Consider the following 18,812-nt stretch of genomic DNA (forward strand, 5'->3'; position numbering starts at 1 on the left):
AAGTTCACGAGTTGCTTTGCCTACCCTCATTGTGCTCAGTATTGGGGTGCTGTTAAGATTCCGTCAGCATCCACGCCGAATATCCATCAATTAAGCAGACCCGGAATACTTGCTACCGTAACGTCGGAACGTCGCATTTTTGCCATCAAAGCCAAGCTGATGAAAACTAAAAAAAATCTACAAACTCGGGAAAATTCCAAAAGTTCAGTCGGAATATTTGTGCCTCATTGAGCATTCGCGAGATAGATATGTTGAAGTCCTTTGTGGCGTTCAACGAATCACACCTTGATTCGCTTAGTCTGCACCTCAAAGTCCAGCTGATGCAACAATCGAATGAATGGCGGTTGAGGATGAGTGTAACAATGACTTGAGCCTAAAGTCGTAACTGCTCGTTTCGTACTCGGGCTGATAGACTCATTCTCCTAATCACTATGCTTTCTGACCTTCCCCAATATCAATTCTCGTTGCATGGTAACATATAAACGTGAGTGATTTTTTCCGCGGCTGTTATGAAAACATTATTGTCACTGTCCTTATTATTTTTTAAAGTCAGCAACTCCTAGTCCATCCGAACCCTGAAGCATCCACTATAAATTTATATATGGAAGCGCGATATACTGTAGGTGAATATTCTTAAGAAGCTTGTGTAAAAGTAGATTGTTTTGTGGTGCAATAAGCTAAGAGCAGCCATGCCATTCATAGAAGCTTCACTTGGAATACTTGTGTTTTTTGATTGAGAGAAAGGATGAAGTGCTTATTTGATTTGAATTAGATGCCACTCGGCGAACGAAATTAGTGTGATTATGAACGCTAATCGTCGATAATTTGTTTAGCTCACTTACTGCACAGTATGCACGAGACAGTACAAATTATAATTAATCGTTGTCGTCGACGTCAACCAAGCTTTCGGCGAGGTGCATCGCTGACCAGCGACGGACCTTTCATGCCCGGGCTGACACGGTGACACCCGGAAGTCATCGAACTGTACGGTACGATCACAAGGTTGTGACTCAGAGCACTGCACAGATCCTTCTATACTAGCTCGTTACTGGCCCCGTTCCTATCTCAGCGGATTTGGAGAGGCCTTCCAGGACTGTCTCCTGCAACTGCCCAATTCGCGAGAAGACAGCCTATCTGGTACGATGATAATCCGGACCACGTGATAGAGTGAGGCTACAATTATCCTAGTACGTGTACAAAGTTCCTCTGGCATAGATTTGATGCAAACTAGACGGACGCATACGGTACGTGGTACAAGAGGTGATCTGTGAATAAAGACCACCTCATGAAGCCAGGCCTAGCTTAAGGGGTGATTTGCTGAAACTTGGGATCTTTAAAGAGGGATAGTCTCCGCAGAGTGAGGCGCCGCTAGCTCTTCTGGTGTTTTATCAACTTAAACGCTCCCATGAGCATATTTTATTTTAGCAAAATTGGACTCTATTTGAAAGCCCCCAACAATAGTAGTTGGAGCGCATCTATTCAACGCCATTGGATGCTGTAAGATTAAAGTTTGAATGATTGACAGAACCAGCTCCTGTGATACTGAGACAGCGATATCAACAATTTACGGCCCCGGTGCCCCCCCACGCATCCTCTGATATAATGTATCATCAGAAGTACCAAAATCGGCCACCTTTTGCGTCACACGTGGGAGACGGGATAGAAAATTCCCAATTATTCGTAACGCTAAGATTATGTCGTGCGTCGTGCACCGGCATGGGGCGTAGAATATGTTCATTGCCCACTAGAGCTACTATTGGCTGATTTCGAATCGAATCGCCAGCGGATGAGTATGGTGACATTTTCTTAAGGACAGCAAATGTATGTGGAACACGAAAAACAGAGAGTTGCTGACGGTGATTTAGTGATAACTCTAATTGGCTATGACAAAATCTTGAGACTATAATAGCAGTAACAGACTTCTATGACTTCCTTCCATGGTTAACTTCTAAAATCAGAGCCAGGAAGCTAGCAGCCATCTCATCAAGTATGGTTACCAAGAAGAACCTTAAGCGGGAGAGCCATATGACAGCACTCTCTCGGTTGCTAGGAATGAGCAAAGAGCCATCCAAGGCGTGCACAAGAGATGTAAGCCCTCTCAAAACCCATCCTCCTTAAACAACACCTACTCATTGATAGAAAAGTGTGGTTATCCGTTTATCAGAGATATTAAGGTTTTGGAACGTTGTAGAAATGTGTATTTGGAAGCAAGAATGATGCTTGATACAGGATGTGAGGTTCGAGGAGTCATCACAGATCAAGCTGTCGCAGAGGTCCTAAACATGTCTCATGAAATAGTCACATTTGGCAGCACGGATCGAGAAGAGCAAGGATTCATTCTTCTTAACGGCGAAATGCTTTATCCATATGGAGAGATCACGCTCCAATGGACTGGCAAGTCTTTTCGTAGAATGTTCGTTACCACATTTTTGGTGATCTCTGGAGACAAGCCGTGGCAGATCATCCTAGGTGCCCCAACAATACATGAATATGGGATCATGAAAGTTACAGGACTTGGAGGGATGGTGCCCTTGCCGCGAAAGAAATCGGCTGAAGAGCACGCAAAGGATAAGGAGCGGAAGAAACAACATGCGGATGAGGTTGCTGCCAACAACGCGAAGGTTGCAACTCATAAGAAAGACAAACAACAGGACGCTCGACATGCCAGTGCTAAGAAAGCAAAAGACTCTAGATCTTCGAAATGACCAAATTTGGCAAATGTTACGTTCGGTGGGGATGACGTGGAGAGGAAACTGATAGTTTCAAATGTCACTTTATACATTCGCAGGAACCTGGCAGGATCGGATCAGATGGATCATATTTATGCTGACTATTATGTTTCCTTTTCTGAGACTTCTGGTTTGTTTGGCGACATATACGTAGAAGGATGTTGAGTTGCGAAAAACACATTAGAGGTCTAGACTGTAGCGGTTATCATAAAATCACGGGTGTAGTTTCTGACGCGGTGATGTTGGTAGCTCCAAATTCAATGCAGACAAGATATCAAGTCCAACATGTCTTCCAGCTTCATCATCCATCTAATTGACGTGTCGATATAAAAACCACTTGAACAGGCGCAACCCTAAAAGAACGGAGCAGCTGTCAGATATAGAAATCAAGATGATGAGCGGAATCAGAACATACGTGGAAGTTGACCGAGAGCTGCTAAGCACGTTTTGCGTGCTTGAATCGGGTATTGAATGAGCTCACTAACTGGTTAGGTGCTACAATCTAGGTTGTAAATGATGTGTGACGAAATTCTGTCCCTGGTCCGTCAATGGGCTATTAAAAGCCAGTCAGTGCAGTGAAATCTGCGTACAGCCAAAGCCTCGTGTGACAATCGCACGTCGCATTCTGAGCTGTGAAGGATGAGCTTATCGAGAAAACACAACCTTCAGTAATTGCAGTGTACGAAATATTTCCTCACAATCTCATTAGCAGTGACCTTTGAAGAATACAAGTCCTAGCGCCCGAAATTCTCGACCCGTCCACACTACAGCATTCTGACGAGGTCCTTTTCGGTCAAGTTGATAATGAAACGATGGTGCTTTTGAAGGACTCAGAAAGAGTGAATGGAAAAATGGTCACCACTCATTTTGGTTATGTATGGCGACTCTTCTAGACTGCACATTTTAATAGTGCGCCCAAGACTTTCTTTAATCGGATAGTCAGCTTCTAGGAACGATTGCTTGTGCACTTGCCCCTTTGGCATTTTACTAATCTCTTCCAAGGATTCCCGTGTTTCTATTTCTTATCATTTGTGTGGGAATCACTCCTTGCAAACTCACGGCAAGCTTCGAGGTCTTCAAGGCGAAATTCCGTTTGTTAACTCTGCCCTGCAGTCGCATAGAAGTTAATATGTATAACGTTTTAAAGAGGTTTACTGGTACCAAGTAAATAGGTAAGAAGGAAAAACAAAAAGTTTCGAGGTACCTCCAAAAACTGGGAGCTTTCGGTCTGCTTACTCGAGTTTCTGAAGCAAGAGATAGAACAAAAGTGCATCTCAGAATTCAAAACTGTCATTGAGCGAGATAATTGATGATCATATAATAGAAATACGTAACTAATTATCATGTAAAGCAGTTCAAAAGCATCAGTTTAAAATATTGCGCTCAGTTCCAATTCCACACTTACACAGAGAGTGTTAAAAGTTAACATCCGCCGCGCTCATGTTTGCCACCGTTCGCCACAACGATAGCGCGAATTCTTAAGCAATCTCAAGGAGGACCAAGAAAGTTTACTCACCGAGTTTTACCAAGATTGCTGTAAACGTCAGAGAAACAGCACGGCAAGAGATTGTTGGGTTTGAGATGGAGCCAGAGCTGGACTCCCCCTGTTGTCGTCCAGTCAGCCCAATTCTCGAAGAGAAACTTAACAAAAAAGTCAAGCTAAAAATCAACATGTTGAAGTACAATATTAACAGACGTACTATAGGTTGTCAAGTAGTCTCCCGGGCTGGATCACCTAAGGTAATAGCAGCAGAGGGGTGTGACTTGGTTTGATAGCCCAACTAGGCCTTGAACAATGACATTGCACCTTCTGGAACCCAGAATAGTCTGGAGAAGAAAACCCCCCACCCCCACCATATGATTTCGTCCGGTATCCAATTAGGAAACAGAGCGGAGCAGTAAATGGTCCGTTAAGATCCCAACTGTAAAGGATATATTTGTGTGAGTACGAAACAGTGAAGTGATCGTGGACTTCTAATCTATATTTGTCGGGCCAGAGGGCAACGTGAAAACGTGTGATGGCAGATCATCCAACACAACTAACACATCGTATTTAATGCAACAAAATATCGACGGTAGGACGAACATGACAATGTAAGCAAGGAGCAACCAACAATCCTTAGTGGAATAGTTCAAGGGGTGGGGTGGGTGGACAACCGGACAGGGGATGGATGGTTTCGGGTTTTGGAAGGACAACGTGAAACAAATTAACTCTAAACAAGACCGTTTATAATTAGATGGGATTTTCGAATGAAGGCAGGATATGTTTTCTAACTATTCCCGAGAAGTTATCACAATACTAGTTTTGAAAATCCGTTTTGTGACGTGTTCCAAGTTCAGGGCTTGCGCCTATTAGCGCCATTGTGCATTTGAAGCGTGGGGAATGCATCTTCGGGCGGCGGGTACTCGAGTCACTTCAACTATTTTTAAAAATAAGATTTACCGCTTTGACGTAAACTTTCTCATGATCTGAGTACCGGATCACGTCTTTACGAACAAGTGGCAGTGCAGAACCCTTGGTTGCAAACGGGTTTGGATGGCATTTCTTACGTCGCCTATGCACGCCATAGACCTGGGGTCTTTTCCGCTGACCTCACTAACCATTCTAAACATGCGATGTGACACAGTTTAATGATCGTTTAACGCGAGCCTCATCAAAACTCTATACTTAAGTCAAGTATCTCCACATCTCGTAACTTGCTGCAGTCCATCATCATCTTTATCATCCTACTCTTCTTGTGTTGCAAATACTTTTTCAAAAATATTCGCTCTTATCCCAGCATTATAGCTTCATCGTCAAGTAATAATTGCGGAAATTTGAGAGTATAATTTAGACAAAGGATCCTGACACAACAACCTGAATATGAAGGATCAACAACAAAACATGCAAGACAGTTACTGGAAATTGCTCTTGGATTTCTTTATAAAAGTGTTACTGAAGCTGACCACTGTATCTATAAGGGGTTCTTATAATGTTTGTGTTACCTTCATTCCTGTAGGAAACATGTTCTGACTTAGTACTCAAGCATGATTTGCCGTTTACCAGAGACGTCCAAGTTCACAATCCAGCCAGAAATACCTACATAGACGCAAAGATGATTCTTGACACTGGATATGAGGGTCATGGTTTGATAACATACCAAGTCGTTCGAGACATCTTGGACATGCGGCACGCAGTTACAGAATACGATGATGCAAAATCGCATGATGAAGAATCTACGAACAAGAGTGCATGTGTCTGTCTTAATGGAGAGGAGCTTCGTGCAATTGGCAAGATTACTCTCCGGTGGAAGGGACGAGCCTTTCGAAAAGTCATTATCACCACCTTCCTCGTGATCCCAGGGGAGAACCTGCTATGGCAAATTGTTCTAGGCAGCCCGGTCATACGAGATAATGGCATATTGGTAACCGCGGGATTTGGCGGTATGCTACCCGTGCCTCAAAAGAAAACAGCAGAAGAGCGTGCTAAGGACAAGCAGCGGAGGAAAGAACACGAGGACGAAGTGGCCGCCAATAACGCTAACGTCATTGCTCATAAGAAAGAGAAGGAGAAGCAGAAACAGAAGGATGCTCGAAACGCAACAGACACAAATTCAAGCGGTTCCAAGTCTCGAGGTTGATGACCGCGGCAGTGAAAAAATGGTGGCAAGAGGACGAAGGAGTCGAGATGGATATACGGCGTTTGCTGTCGGCAGCGGGTTTGCGTAATGGCCATGGGGTATGGGATTAAGAAAGTTTCTCCGGCGTATCTCTGAGTTTGGTAGTGGGTTGGACAATGCTATTGTGTTGTAATTGCAGGATTAATGTTGGAAGTCGTGAACCCGATGTAGACAATTTCAACGGGACGTATTAGATTTCCATTACGACGCGCACGCGACCTTATCTCAAATATGTTAATCAGGCGATTAATGACAGACAAAGTCTGTTTCTTCTTTCGAGATCATCAAACAAGATACTCAACGTACTTGAGACAAATGTATGGATGAGTTGAATATATTTGATAGTCCAGAGCAGAGGAAGTTGTCGGCATCATCCACTTAATTGCTGAGTCGATATGAACACCACTTGTACGGCGGCAAACCTATACGAAACTTGGATTAGCAGTTGAACCAATGGTACGAGTGTTAATCGATGACATACGTTGAGGTTGCCGCAAAAATCTCTGCCTTCTTAGCGCTTGTCAATATGGTCAAAGACATCGTGAAGATGACTGTAAAGAGTGCCACCAACAACAACCGAATCTTCATTGAGCTTACACAGAAGAGAACAGCGATGGCTAGAACCGGTATCAAGGAAGCCACCACGACTGTAATACAGCTGATACACCTATGGATTATGTGGCCCTGATAGGAACAGACCCCGGATTCAATATCGACTCGTCTTTGGAAACGGCTACCGATTACTATGTGATAGAAAACTAACAGTTTTTCCGAGAACCAGTTCGAAAAGACGTCCGCATTCTTGGTAGCGTCGAGGCTTAATAAATCGATGTTGTGGTTCGCAGGACTGTCTTCACCACCCCAAATTTGATGATCGAGCCCAACGAGGCCTCGATTACCCATTGAAGGCCTTCGAAGCCACTCCCAAAGAACTTTTAGAGCGTGGGCTCGGGGATAAGGAAGGTTTTGAATCGTTGATTGCTGAATGACCGCATCATCTGTTTCATTCAAGCATATTAGCACAGTACTGGGCGTTCGGATATGCGGCTCGCCCACTGTATTGCTTGAGCTTCTTTCGAATGATACGAACCGTTTGCAGCTGCTCTGAATTTCCATCTTCGGCAGAACAACTGAGCCAATACCAATCTTTCGAATATATCGAGGAGCTACCGACTTGGCTATGCTTGTCGCGGTGTTCTAGCTGTAGAAGCTGGGTCTCGAGATGCACCAATTCTGCTTGCAGATAAAGAAGGTTTCTATGATTGAGGCTGCCAAATCGACGATATATAGAACTTTCGGGATGTGCGTCCATGTGGCATGCCAGCTTAGGATATCCCTCGACCGCTGCAGGAGAGCTGTTCATACTGAATTTCACAGAGAAGCATGACGGTTTACTCAAAAAGCAAATCAACCATATTCTGAATGAAAAATATGAAGCTCTGCGGAGGGCTGACTTTATCAAAGATCGCAACCACCAGGAAAACGCCCCTGGCACCTGCAGAACAGAGGCAGGCTGAGAGCCTCACGTTTTTTTTTACAGCACCATAAGATGAATGGTTCAGAGAAGGATCACCAAATAACCAGCAACCATTTGGTACCGAGTCTAGAGGAATAATTTCTGTAGTTTGGAGCTAGGATTGAAAGAAAGAATCCATGTTTGAAGGCCGACTCCACAACGAAGAGAGGCTCTTCGGCTATGCGAAAACCGAGCCATGCCAGTGCACTTAAATAAAAACAGATAGGCTTATGTTGGGAACATTGAGAGGCTTGATTGTACAGAAACATAACAGTCAACATGTCAAACGGCCAAACGGCTGCGCCATTTCGTCGGGATTCCACCAAGAGTCTCGCAATCGCGAGGCTTTGGCAAATGAGGCTTCAAAATTGCAGCCATAAGCAGAATACCCCGGCACTTGCAGAAGACTGTGGAAAGCCGAACATCTCAACGTCGACCCCAGGATTGTGATTTTTGTCAGATCGGTTTGAAAATTGTACTAAATCCACTGGGTGTGTACAAAAGCAGGAAACAGCTCTTTTCATATTGGCACAAATGATGCATTGTTGAGACCTCATCAGTTGTATATCACAACAGCCTTTCTATTCAATTTATACGGGTATCAGTAGGGTGCAACACGTACAGCTTATGGAAGGCTTCGGCTAAACTGCCACTCAGGCTCTCCCACGAACTTTAGTGGTCTTTGATCTGGGGCGCAAGGCTTTCCCTACGCTGCAGCTACCGAGCATGTAGGCTAATCGGTCTCGTTGAAACAACACACAATTTCGCAACTGAAGGAATCTCGAAGAAATAAGCACCAAGACAAGAGGCAGGAGAACAAAGCTGTAACCAAGAAGCAAGATCGGTCTAGACATAGCAAGACAATGGTTGAGAGAGACTAAGAGTATATAATAATGTCTGATAGTGAGTATGTAATGTAAAAATGATAATTACAAAAGACAGGAAGATGAGTACAAAAAATAGAGTTGGCCGTCTGCGCTTTTGGTCAACATAGAATTTTAGGATAAAGAAGAAAAAAAGGATTAGTAAAGAAAAGCAAGGAAGGTGACCGCCACTGGTGTTTCGTGATTATGATCAGAACAAGGAGTTCAGCGCGGAGTCGAGATCACACAGAATTTGCGGATTACAATAACGTTTCCGGCAAAGCGCTGAGCTACCAAAGCATAGAAACTTCTCATCCGGAGATCGAATTGCTGATAGAGTTTAAACAGTGGTCGTTCAGCCACGCAAAAAAGCCGTGCCACACTGATGGAGTTTATCAACAAGATGAGAAAACCTGGCACCTTGGCCTGAAGAAGAACCATTCAATTAGGTACACTCTACTCTGACACCGGTATCATTTAGTACGCCAACACCACAAAGCATGAGAAGACCCAAGACGCCTAAATTCCACCCTAACCTGGCACAGTAACCTGTGTTTATGTCATTTCCAACTCTGCGTCTCTTGCCATATGCGCTGCCTCAGAAACAATGAAGATAAGTCTTGTACCGTTGCCAGCAGTTTGCCAAATCTAGAAACAATGTTAGTAAATCAAAACTTGAGCGCAGAAAGCGGGTACTTACATCGAGATTTGTGTACTCCATGACAGCAGTCTGCCACTGATCCTTTGTGAAACCTTTGGCGATCACTCTGTCTTCCACCTTCTTCATGCTCAGTTCCATACCCAAAGAGTCTTCATCATCGTCATCAGCATCAGCTGGTCTGCATTGTCCTGCCTCAGCAAGCGCGCGGACCATGTTGTAAATACGGGAGCTGGGTGACATATCCTTTCGGTAACCATCTTGGTCCTGGTAGAGCGACTCTTTGCTGGCTTCAATGAGACGTAGCGCCTCATCAACGTCATCCTGAACCACAGTCTCGCTGAATCGAAGACGAGCAAGTGCTTGAGAAAGACGAACGATACCAAGAAGTGTACGAGGAGACGTGTGAGCAAATTGCTTCTTGTTTTTCTCGTCCCTTGATTGCTGCTCGCGCATCTTAACGTACGCCTTGACGATGTATTCCGAGACTGCGGTTGGTACGGTTGGGCTGAAAGTTCTGGCTTTTGCAATGTAGTGTCGAACTTCAGTAGGTGTAAACACCACACCTTCAGTATCAGGATGCTTGTTGTTCATGTGAACATAATTTACGTGCTGAGCTAGTAGAGAATCTGTATCTCGCGTTGGTGTGTCCAGGATGAGGAAAAGTACGTCGAAACGGGAAAGGAGGGCTGCTGGTAAGTTGATGTTCTCGACAGGAGATATCCGGGGGTTGTATCGACCATAGAGGGGATTTGCGGCTGCGAGAATAGATGTGCGAGCATTGAGGGTTGTTGAAATGCCTGCCTTAGAGATCGAAATCGTTTGCTGTTCCATGACTTCGTGAATTGCAGTCCTATCGCTGTCGTCCATTTTATCGAATTCATCGATACAGCAAATGCCATTATCCGCAAGCACTAATGCACCACCCTCAAGAATCATTTCATCGGTGACGGGATCTTTCATCACCGCAGCAGTAAGACCAACACCACTGCTACCTCTACCAGTTGTGTATACACCTCGTGGAGCGACCTTGGTAATGTATTTAAGCAATTGGGACTTTGCCACTCCAGGATCACCCATTAAGCAGATGTTGATATCACCTCTGATTCTCATACCATCTCCCATGACCTTAGTCGCACCACCGACTAGAAGTAGCAGAAGAGCTTTCTTGACGTCTAGATGTCCGTAGATCTCAGGTGCGATCGACTTGGCGAGGTACTCGTATAGATGACCAGAAGATTGGTATTGCTCGATTCGTCGCGAGATTTTGCTATCCGTGCTCATATCTTCATAAGCCTTCTTATGCTGTATAACGTGTTGGGCTTCCAGGTAAGTATCGGTCAGAAGACCAGCACGAATAGCCTTGAAACCAGTGTAAGGTGTTGGGAGAAAGATCCCAGCTACGTCGACTACGTCTCCAGGATTTATGCGTCTGACGAGAGCGCCGTGGCAAAGAATAGTTAGCATTCTCGGGATATGACCAACTGGAACCTGCTCTGCCATTTCCTGAATCTTGACTTCCTGAAAGGGCTGGAATTTGGAAGCTCGCGTAGAGTGGTGTAGCTGGCCCTTGGTCTGATTTGTTTTGCAGTCTTGAGATGGACATTCTACTAATGGCCCGAAGGTCTTTGAACCAACAGGTTGGAAAATTTCGCAACCACATCGATCGCAGGTGTAGGCATTGACTTCAACGGTTGGTTTCACGTCAGAAACTCGTGTTGTGATTCCACGTACTGTGATCAAATGACCTAGATGCTCTCCTCGGACCTGTCTTACTGCAAGAGCTTTTAAAGGTTCTCTGCTCCGTGTCCGTGGTTTAAAGTTGAGGGTATATCTTCGTGTCAGCTCAGCTGGAAAAAGCTCAGGCTCATCTGTTGGGTCGGTAGTCTCATCGGCGGCCCGTGTCAGAGCAGCATTACGGGCTGTCCTTTGCGACATCAAGACATCGAGGACATCATCCTTGTAATTCAATTCTCGGGTAGGGGGTGGCATGACCTTGTCAACGGCTTTCGACAAGATATCAAGATAATGCTTCGCATTCGTTTCGATCGATTCTACCAGCTTCATTGGTGTCTCATTCTCATCTAATTGTCGATCCCACTATTCGAGTGTTACTCTTGATGGTCTTACAACAAGCTGCGCATTTCATACCTCTTCCACGTCGTCCAGATCAATGGTGATTTCTTCCTCGTATCTGTCCGAAACTCTCTGCAAGAGCTCTAAATACTTCAATTTGGGTTCCTGAGCTTGGGCCCGTGAACGCCTGCGTGTATTTTGCTCTTCGTCATCCTCATCCATAAAGTCATACTCGTCGCTCAGATCGTCCTCATCGATGGTCATGCCTCCTAGCGCATGGGTGATCGAAGCTGCTGGGGCAGACTTGAACTGTTCCAAGAAGCCTTCGAATGCACCTAAAAGACCGTTAGTACTTGCACAGACTGTGGTAATAGATTTCGGACTGACTTTGGTGATCCTCATAATTGACCGGAGCTCTGAACTGTAGGAGTGCCATGTTTGCGCCAAACCCCTGAGTTGTCAAATATTTGATGGAGATGACCAAGAAGGAGAAGTCTTGTTGTCAGGTCCGCGGTATTCGTGTGCTGCTAGAGAGTACAGGAAGATAGGCTCGGAATTGGACGAGAAATATGTTGAATTGCGCGGTTGTCGCAAAGCTGCCCCTTCAGATGGCGGGTCCTGCAATGCGATCTTCCTAGTCGCGTCCGGGTCGGCGCGTAGCTCACGCGTTCTTTAAAGCCACTCACCGGCCAGAAATCTAGATTGCTTGGCATTTATCTTTACCGAGGCTCGGAGCGGTCGCATCACGAAGCTTCATGTTTCCCAAATGCAGTATCTCACGCGGGGAGCTTTCGCAACATAACATCTTTCTCTCTTTTTGCTATGGGACCTAGAAGAAACAGCCAGGCCATGTCGGCAGAGGTTGCCCTCACCCACCTCAAAAGTTGCCTTGTCAATTTACCAGCATCCTTATGCTCATTGCTTGTCAACCTCAATACAGTGAGTTAGCTGCTACCGTTTCGTCGTTCAAACTCCGTTCTGAATAGCATCAAGCCAGCTCAGAATGTCGTTGTCGAGCTCAACTACCGCGTACCTACATCCAACCCCACTACCTCGAATGGCAGCTCAACCTCAAAATCGATATTCGTCGGATGGACTGGCATGCAAAGCAAGCGGAAACTTGCGCCAATTGTCAACAGAGATGGGATCGCTGGCACAAGAGGCAATACAGGCCGCGAGCAGGATGTCTCGGTAGTTGAAATAGATGCGACGTTTGCGCGAACACTGGGTCTAGCAGATGGACAGAAGATTACTGCGACGTTACACATGGACCCTCCAGTCGCACATACTGTGAACATAGAGCCTCTTACTGCAGATGATTGGGAGATCATAGAATTGCATGCCAACTTTCTTGAAATCAACCTCATACATCAAGTACGAGCTTTACCGAATCCCAGCTACACATCGGCTTCTGGATCTGTTGCAGCCCCTCATCCACTCACCCTCCACCTATCTCCTACGTCAACTGCGAATATAGTAATCACCTCCCTTGTGCCTGCGCTGCCGTCAAGCGCGCAGTTTGCCAAATTGGCACCCGATGCCGAGGTCATTGTTGCTCCCAAAACTAGATCAAAACCATCCAGATCATCTGGCGAGAGCAGAAGCGTGACATCAAGAAAGAGTGCAGGGGGGAGAAGTGGTGCGAGCACCGTCAGGAGGAAGAGTGGTCACGAAGAAGCGAGGCCTGCGATGTTTTTTAGAGGGCTGGACCGAAGCAACTGCGAAGAATATTTCGATCCTGGAAAAGATGCAGAGAATCAAGGTATGAAGGTCTGGGTTGACCGAGATGTTCTCCTCTCTAGATCTTTAAAAGGAGTCAAATGGGCATGTGTGACTGTTGTCAGACCTCCAAGTTTGCAAGCACCCATTGATGCACAGAAACTGCAGCAAGAGCTTGAGATCATGCGGGATGTTGGAAAGGTAGCTTCGAAGGTGGTGGCAAGAATTGTTCCTTGGGATGATCCGCCTGATAGTCAACATGTTGCACTATCATCATCGCTTTGCTCTTCAATGGCTTGTGAGGGACTTGTCGGTGGAGTTGTAAAACTTGAACCAGCTCCGCCTCAACTGGATCGCGCTTCGGCTGCAAAGCGTCCGGATGATACCGCATCTAAATCCGCGTCTCAAGTCATCAAGGTGTTTCCTTTTGCCGTCAGCTCCAGCAAGGCGTCTGACGGTCTCAAGTTTGGCGGCGAGAGTAATGCCCAGAGAGTGGAGACTTCGATGTTAATACAGAAGATTTATGGTGGCGACGATGAATCGGACGGTATTCTTGATGGTCCGCTAACAGATGGATCCATTCTCGGAGCGAATTCGAGTGAGAATCCAGCGTGGGCAGGAGGCATTCTTCGATTTGAACAACGTGCTACAGAGTCTACGAAGAAACCTTGTCATTGGTTTATAGGTTCAGAAAGGAAGTTTACGATCGATGTGCAACCGCCGATACCAAAACCCTTGTCGATTTCGAATAATGTCATCGGCGACCCTCTGCCGGTTATTGCTCCATCTCTCGTTGGAATAGACAGCCTCATTGAGCAATTGCAGTCACATCTTTTACATATGTCGTCTGTGCTATTGACCGGAGCGCTTGGATCAGGCAAGAGTTCTGTGGCACATCTTCTTGCTCACCGATTGAGGGCAAATACTTTATTTCACACCACGTATATTTCATGTAGGAAGTTAGTAAGCCATGAAACTCAGGTCTCTACTATCAAAGAGACTTTCAATAGAATGTTCATGGACGCATCCTGGGGAGCCAGACTTGGCGGAAAGTCTCTCGTTATCTTAGATGACCTCGACAAAATCTGTCCTGCTGAAACAGAGCTCGAAGTTGGGAACGACAATGGTCGAAGTCGCCAGATAAGCGAGGGAATATGTAGTATTGTTCGTCAGTATTCTGGGAGAGACAGTGGAATAGTTCTCTTTGCTACGGCACAGGCAAAGGAGTCCTTACACAATGTGATTGTAGGCGGTCATGTCGTCCGTGAAATTGTGGCGCTGAAAGCTCCGAATAAAGAGGCACGAAGGAGGGTTGTGGAAATGGTAGTGAGGCAAAATGCTTCTGACAAGATCCATCACACACGAGACGTTAGCAGCGTTAGCAATGGCAGTCGTCCTGTAACCGCCAATGGCAGCGTCGGCCACGAAGATGGCGGCTGGATGGACGGCTCAAGTGTAGTCAGTAGAAGTCACAGAGGCGGGAAAGCAGATGGATTTGTCATTTCTCCCGATCTCGACTTTCTCGATTTGTCAGGGGAGACGGATGGATATATGCCGGGAGATTTAGTCCTACTTGTTTCTCGAGCTCGCAGTGAAGCATTGATCCGATCTGTGTCAGAATCCCCGGATGATAAAGATTCCCATGCTGTTGACTTGAACCGAGGAGACTTTGATAAAGCTTTAAAAGGATTTACACCAGCATCCTTACGAAACGTTACGCTGCAAACAAGCACAACCACTTTCGCCTCAATTGGAGGTCTCCATGCTACTCGAAAGATCTTGTTAGAAACCCTCCAGTATCCTACGACATATGCTCCTATATTCGCACAATGTCCGCTTCGACTGCGGTCTGGTCTGCTGTTATATGGTTATCCTGGATGTGGAAAGACCATGCTGGCTTCTGCTGTGGCAGGAGAATGTGGTCTGAATTTCATCTCCGTCAAAGGTCCTGAAATTCTCAACAAATACATCGGAGCATCTGAGAAGTCCGTCAGAGATCTTTTCGAGCGAGCAGAAGCAGCCAGACCATGCGTTCTATTCTTCGACGAATTTGACTCCATTGCCCCAAAAAGAGGCCACGACTCTACAGGCGTTACAGACCGTGTAGTCAATCAACTCCTAACCCAAATGGACGGCGCAGAAGGTCTATCCGGCGTCTACGTCCTAGCAGCAACATCACGACCCGACCTCATCGACCCCGCCCTTCTCCGCCCCGGCCGTCTCGACAAAAGTCTCATCTGCGACCTCCCCTCCCTCGAAGACCGCATCGACATCCTCCTCGCGCTCGGCAAGAAGCTAAAACTATCCGACGAAGTCATCTCCTCCCTCACCGAAATCGCCTCTCGAACAGACGGCTACAGCGGCGCAGACCTGCAAGCCCTAATCTACAACGCCCATCTCGAAGCCATCCACGATGTCCTAGGCGACCAGGACCATACCGACGTCGGCAAGAAATCAAATGGCGTGTCTAAAAATCAGGAGTTCATACAATTCCGCTACGGTCTCGACGAAGACCTCGCAGACCAATCCAGCACCGGAACCAACAAATCCAAACTCCTCGCCGAACGCCTCGCCATCTCCGCGAAACTCGCCGAGATCAAAGCCACCAAAAAACGCGCGAAACTCGCACGTCATCCTCTTTCAAATAAACATATTAAGGATGGAAAGGAGGAGAAGGAACATCAGGAGGTTATGATTGCGTGGAAACATGTGGAGAAGAGTCTGAAGAGTACGAGGGCTAGTATTAGTGCGCAGGAACGGCAGAGGCTGGGCGCGGTGTATAGGGAGTTTGTGGAGGGTAGGGATGGGGTTATGAGGAGTGGTGAGGGGGGGAGGGAGGTTGGTGGGAGGACTAGTTTGATGTAAGTAGCTGATAAAAGTTTGAATGATATAATTTTTGTGATTGGGTGGATGGTTCAAGTTTCATGGCTAAATGAGTTGGTGGGATACCTTGTGGAACGCTGAGATGATATCTTGGCCAAGAACGTCCGGATTTAAGAGCCCGGTGTTAACGCGAACAAGGAGTCTAGACCGAACCTGGACTCGGCGCCGATGCCTCTGTGTAACCGGAGACTTTTTGTTGGTATTAGTCTTGACCGTACATATATATATATATATATATGTATATCTCCCTTCGATCATTGGAATTCACGTAGGAATTCACGTAAGGACTTATGCTTATATAAAGCTCGATTGTATTCAAGGGCCAAATCTGAGTTTAGGACCTCCATCAACTCTTGCTTTTCACTTACTTCGTACATAAACATCAGAAAGTACCAAAGTAACCATTCAGGATGACAACCTACGATATCCAAAACTATCTTTTGGATAGAGCTAATATCCACGATACCGTGACTAAAATGGTACGTCTCCCCTAACATTTCCCCTTAATTTATTACTAAAACAGTAGTAGTCAATGTACCTCGACATGTCCCGCATCGAAGCCCTCAAAAAAGAAGTCTTCCACACCAAAGTCCTCGTCGATTACACGAGTATGTTTAGTGGAGAGCCGAAGTTGGTCAATGGGGAGGAGCAGGTTGATAGTTGGGCGAAGCAGATTTCGAAGATGGATAGTTGGCAGCATGTTACTACGTAAGTATTTTTGAGAACGGGGATGGTGGATGTGGGTCGAGCTGATTGATGGTTTAGAGGTATCTTGATTGAATTGCCGCAGCCTGGTGCGGGCGTTGACGTTCCGGAGACTGCGACAGTGTTGGCGAATTGTACGGTCAATTTGTCGAGGAAGGGGGCGAAAGGGGATTCGGATACTAGGAACGGGGTATTTGTTCTGAATTTTGTGACTTCTGGATGAATATGCTGATAAGGTGGTAGGGTCGATATCATATCGAGCTTACACGGACGAACCAAGCGGGTAATCCTTGGAGGATCTCAAAGTTAAAGGCTGATTTGGTGTGGGCTGCTGGGAATTGGGATGTCTACTCTGCGATGGACTGATTTTCTTATCTGGCGTATATTCGTGATTCTCCTTCAGCAGCAGAGTAGCGAGGAAAATTTTGTACGGAGTCGGGATCTTTTTCATTTCGAAAAGGAATAGTGAGCCTCTTGCACATAGTGGTGCTGTCGGTATCGAAAGGCCTCTGGATCTCGCGCAATTCTCTGGTAAATTGAGAATTTATTGATCACTTTTCGCTCACATTTCGCCGGATGCCTATTGTCCCATTTCTTTCTTTCTCCGTGTATTTTTGCAGCTTCTAGAATACTGACATAGCATTACCGATCATCGAGTGGCATAGGCTCGAGCCCACGTTCTGCTAGTTATGGAATGGAAAATGTAAGTGCAAATCTCTCATGAATTGTTGAGGGCTTACCTAGATACCAGCATTGATTAGCATCTATACTGTTTGTTAAATGCTGGAGACATAATCTTGAATGCGTCGAGTCAAGTTTTGGGTAGCGCGATTTAATCATCCCAAATCGACTCAATCAACACTACAACTGGAGATAAGATACTCCAGGTTCATGAAAAACTCAAACCTAAGAAAGGAACTCGAGGGGGAAGGGGTCACGTTTTCCATCCTGAAATTCCAGGAGTTCGAATGAATGGCTGCCCAATCTGCTCTTCACCTTTGAAACTTCTGAACTTCAAATTAACGACGAAGAACGCCAAGATGGGAATGGGATGATAAATGGGAGTTGAGTCCTGTGTCAACAAGTACCGTTGTACAAAAAGAAAGCTTTGGTTGGATTTCTTGCAGTAGATTTGAAGGCACGCGAGAGAGGTTGAGATCGCGTGCAAAAGGATCAGTCAGTAATTACTAGTCTCATTGTCACGACTGGTGAGGAAGGCGCGGTGGGTGACATAGTTTCGCGTATCGTCTTCATCTCACAACAACCTTGGAACTCCGCACCCGCATTAGTACATTCTTCAAGTTGTCATCGACTGCTCAGGTGCTTGTCGATATTACCTTCGTCGTCGACTTTTATCACCGAATGTACAATCTAGGCTCCAGATTTATTCGGAATCCCTCAGGTGCGAAAGAAGGCGCACTCATATATCGTCTTTTCTTACGACACCGTTCGTCTCAACGACAACGCGTCGGAGACACTCTGGTCTCATACCTAGGTGGTCAGTCACTGCAAGCGCGCTTCATTGACGCTCTTAATATACTACACAGACACCATCACCCTTTGTTTACCCCATTGAGCTTCGTCGGAAACGCGGACAGCAAAAGGTTGTTGCCAGCTGCATAGGACAAGACGGCTCACTACTATCAACATCAAAACCTTCGTCTCGTATTAACGTTAGGAACCTGCTCCGACACTTTTTCGATGACTGTTGTTTCGAACGACAAGATTCTGGTAACTGACTGCAAAGAAGTCATCAATATCTCATGAGGGTGCATGCATCGCAGCTCTAGTCTGACTCGTGGTTGCATATACTGCTCCTTCACTCAAGGCCAACTAATGAATCTCTGGATGCTAACACTTCTGCTGAGTATTTCGATAAAAGCATTGTCGCCGACCCCAACGTGGAAGCAACCCAACCTTTGACCAAAAGTTCGGGAAATTTTCAAAGGGTATTGACTCAGAAATCTATGTTTTCGCAACACCGCAGAGCGCAAAACATTCGAA

The 18,812-nt window shown here is 45.9% G+C and overlaps 6 protein-coding genes across 6 annotated transcripts; 4 read left to right on the forward strand and 2 right to left on the reverse strand.

Moving 5' to 3' along the window:
- Positions 1-2,282: 2,282 nt before the first annotated feature.
- GLAREA_04865 (uncharacterized protein) lies at positions 2,283-2,705 on the forward strand (the record flags this gene model as incomplete). The annotated part of the gene is made up of 1 exon (XM_008087242.1): positions 2,283-2,705. The coding sequence occupies one exon, from the start codon at positions 2,283-2,285 to the stop codon at positions 2,703-2,705; it is 423 nt and encodes a 140-aa protein (XP_008085433.1).
- A 3,119-nt stretch (positions 2,706-5,824) lies between these two features.
- GLAREA_04866 (uncharacterized protein) lies at positions 5,825-6,349 on the forward strand (the record flags this gene model as incomplete). The annotated part of the gene is made up of 1 exon (XM_008087243.1): positions 5,825-6,349. One exon carries the CDS (start codon positions 5,825-5,827, stop codon positions 6,347-6,349), a length of 525 nt encoding a protein of 174 aa, XP_008085434.1.
- Positions 6,350-6,758: 409 nt separating this feature from the next.
- Positions 6,759-7,751, reverse strand: GLAREA_04867 (uncharacterized protein; the record flags this gene model as incomplete). Its single annotated transcript, XM_008087244.1, has 3 exons — positions 6,759-6,810; positions 6,870-7,386; positions 7,445-7,751. The coding sequence occupies 3 exons, from the start codon at positions 7,749-7,751 to the stop codon at positions 6,759-6,761; spliced, it is 876 nt and encodes a 291-aa protein (XP_008085435.1).
- Positions 7,752-9,322: 1,571 nt separating this feature from the next.
- Positions 9,323-11,937, reverse strand: GLAREA_04868 (Nucleic acid-binding protein; the record flags this gene model as incomplete). The annotated part of the gene is made up of 4 exons (XM_008087245.1): positions 9,323-9,415; positions 9,468-11,525; positions 11,577-11,836; positions 11,889-11,937. The coding sequence occupies 4 exons, from the start codon at positions 11,935-11,937 to the stop codon at positions 9,323-9,325; spliced, it is 2,460 nt and encodes an 819-aa protein (XP_008085436.1).
- A 413-nt stretch (positions 11,938-12,350) lies between these two features.
- GLAREA_04869 (P-loop containing nucleoside triphosphate hydrolase) lies at positions 12,351-16,085 on the forward strand (the record flags this gene model as incomplete). Its single annotated transcript, XM_008087246.1, has 2 exons — positions 12,351-12,440; positions 12,495-16,085. The coding sequence occupies 2 exons, from the start codon at positions 12,351-12,353 to the stop codon at positions 16,083-16,085; spliced, it is 3,681 nt and encodes a 1,226-aa protein (XP_008085437.1).
- A 428-nt stretch (positions 16,086-16,513) lies between these two features.
- Positions 16,514-17,174, forward strand: GLAREA_04870 (NTF2-like protein; the record flags this gene model as incomplete). The annotated part of the gene is made up of 4 exons (XM_008087247.1): positions 16,514-16,582; positions 16,633-16,811; positions 16,869-16,998; positions 17,052-17,174. The coding sequence occupies 4 exons, from the start codon at positions 16,514-16,516 to the stop codon at positions 17,172-17,174; spliced, it is 501 nt and encodes a 166-aa protein (XP_008085438.1).
- Positions 17,175-18,812: the final 1,638 nt, after the last annotated feature.

The sequence above is a fragment of the Glarea lozoyensis genome (genome assembly GCF_000409485.1).
Source record: "Glarea lozoyensis ATCC 20868 chromosome Unknown GLAREA5, whole genome shotgun sequence".
In the NCBI taxonomy this organism is placed as follows: Eukaryota; Fungi; Ascomycota; class Leotiomycetes; order Helotiales; family Helotiaceae; genus Glarea; species Glarea lozoyensis.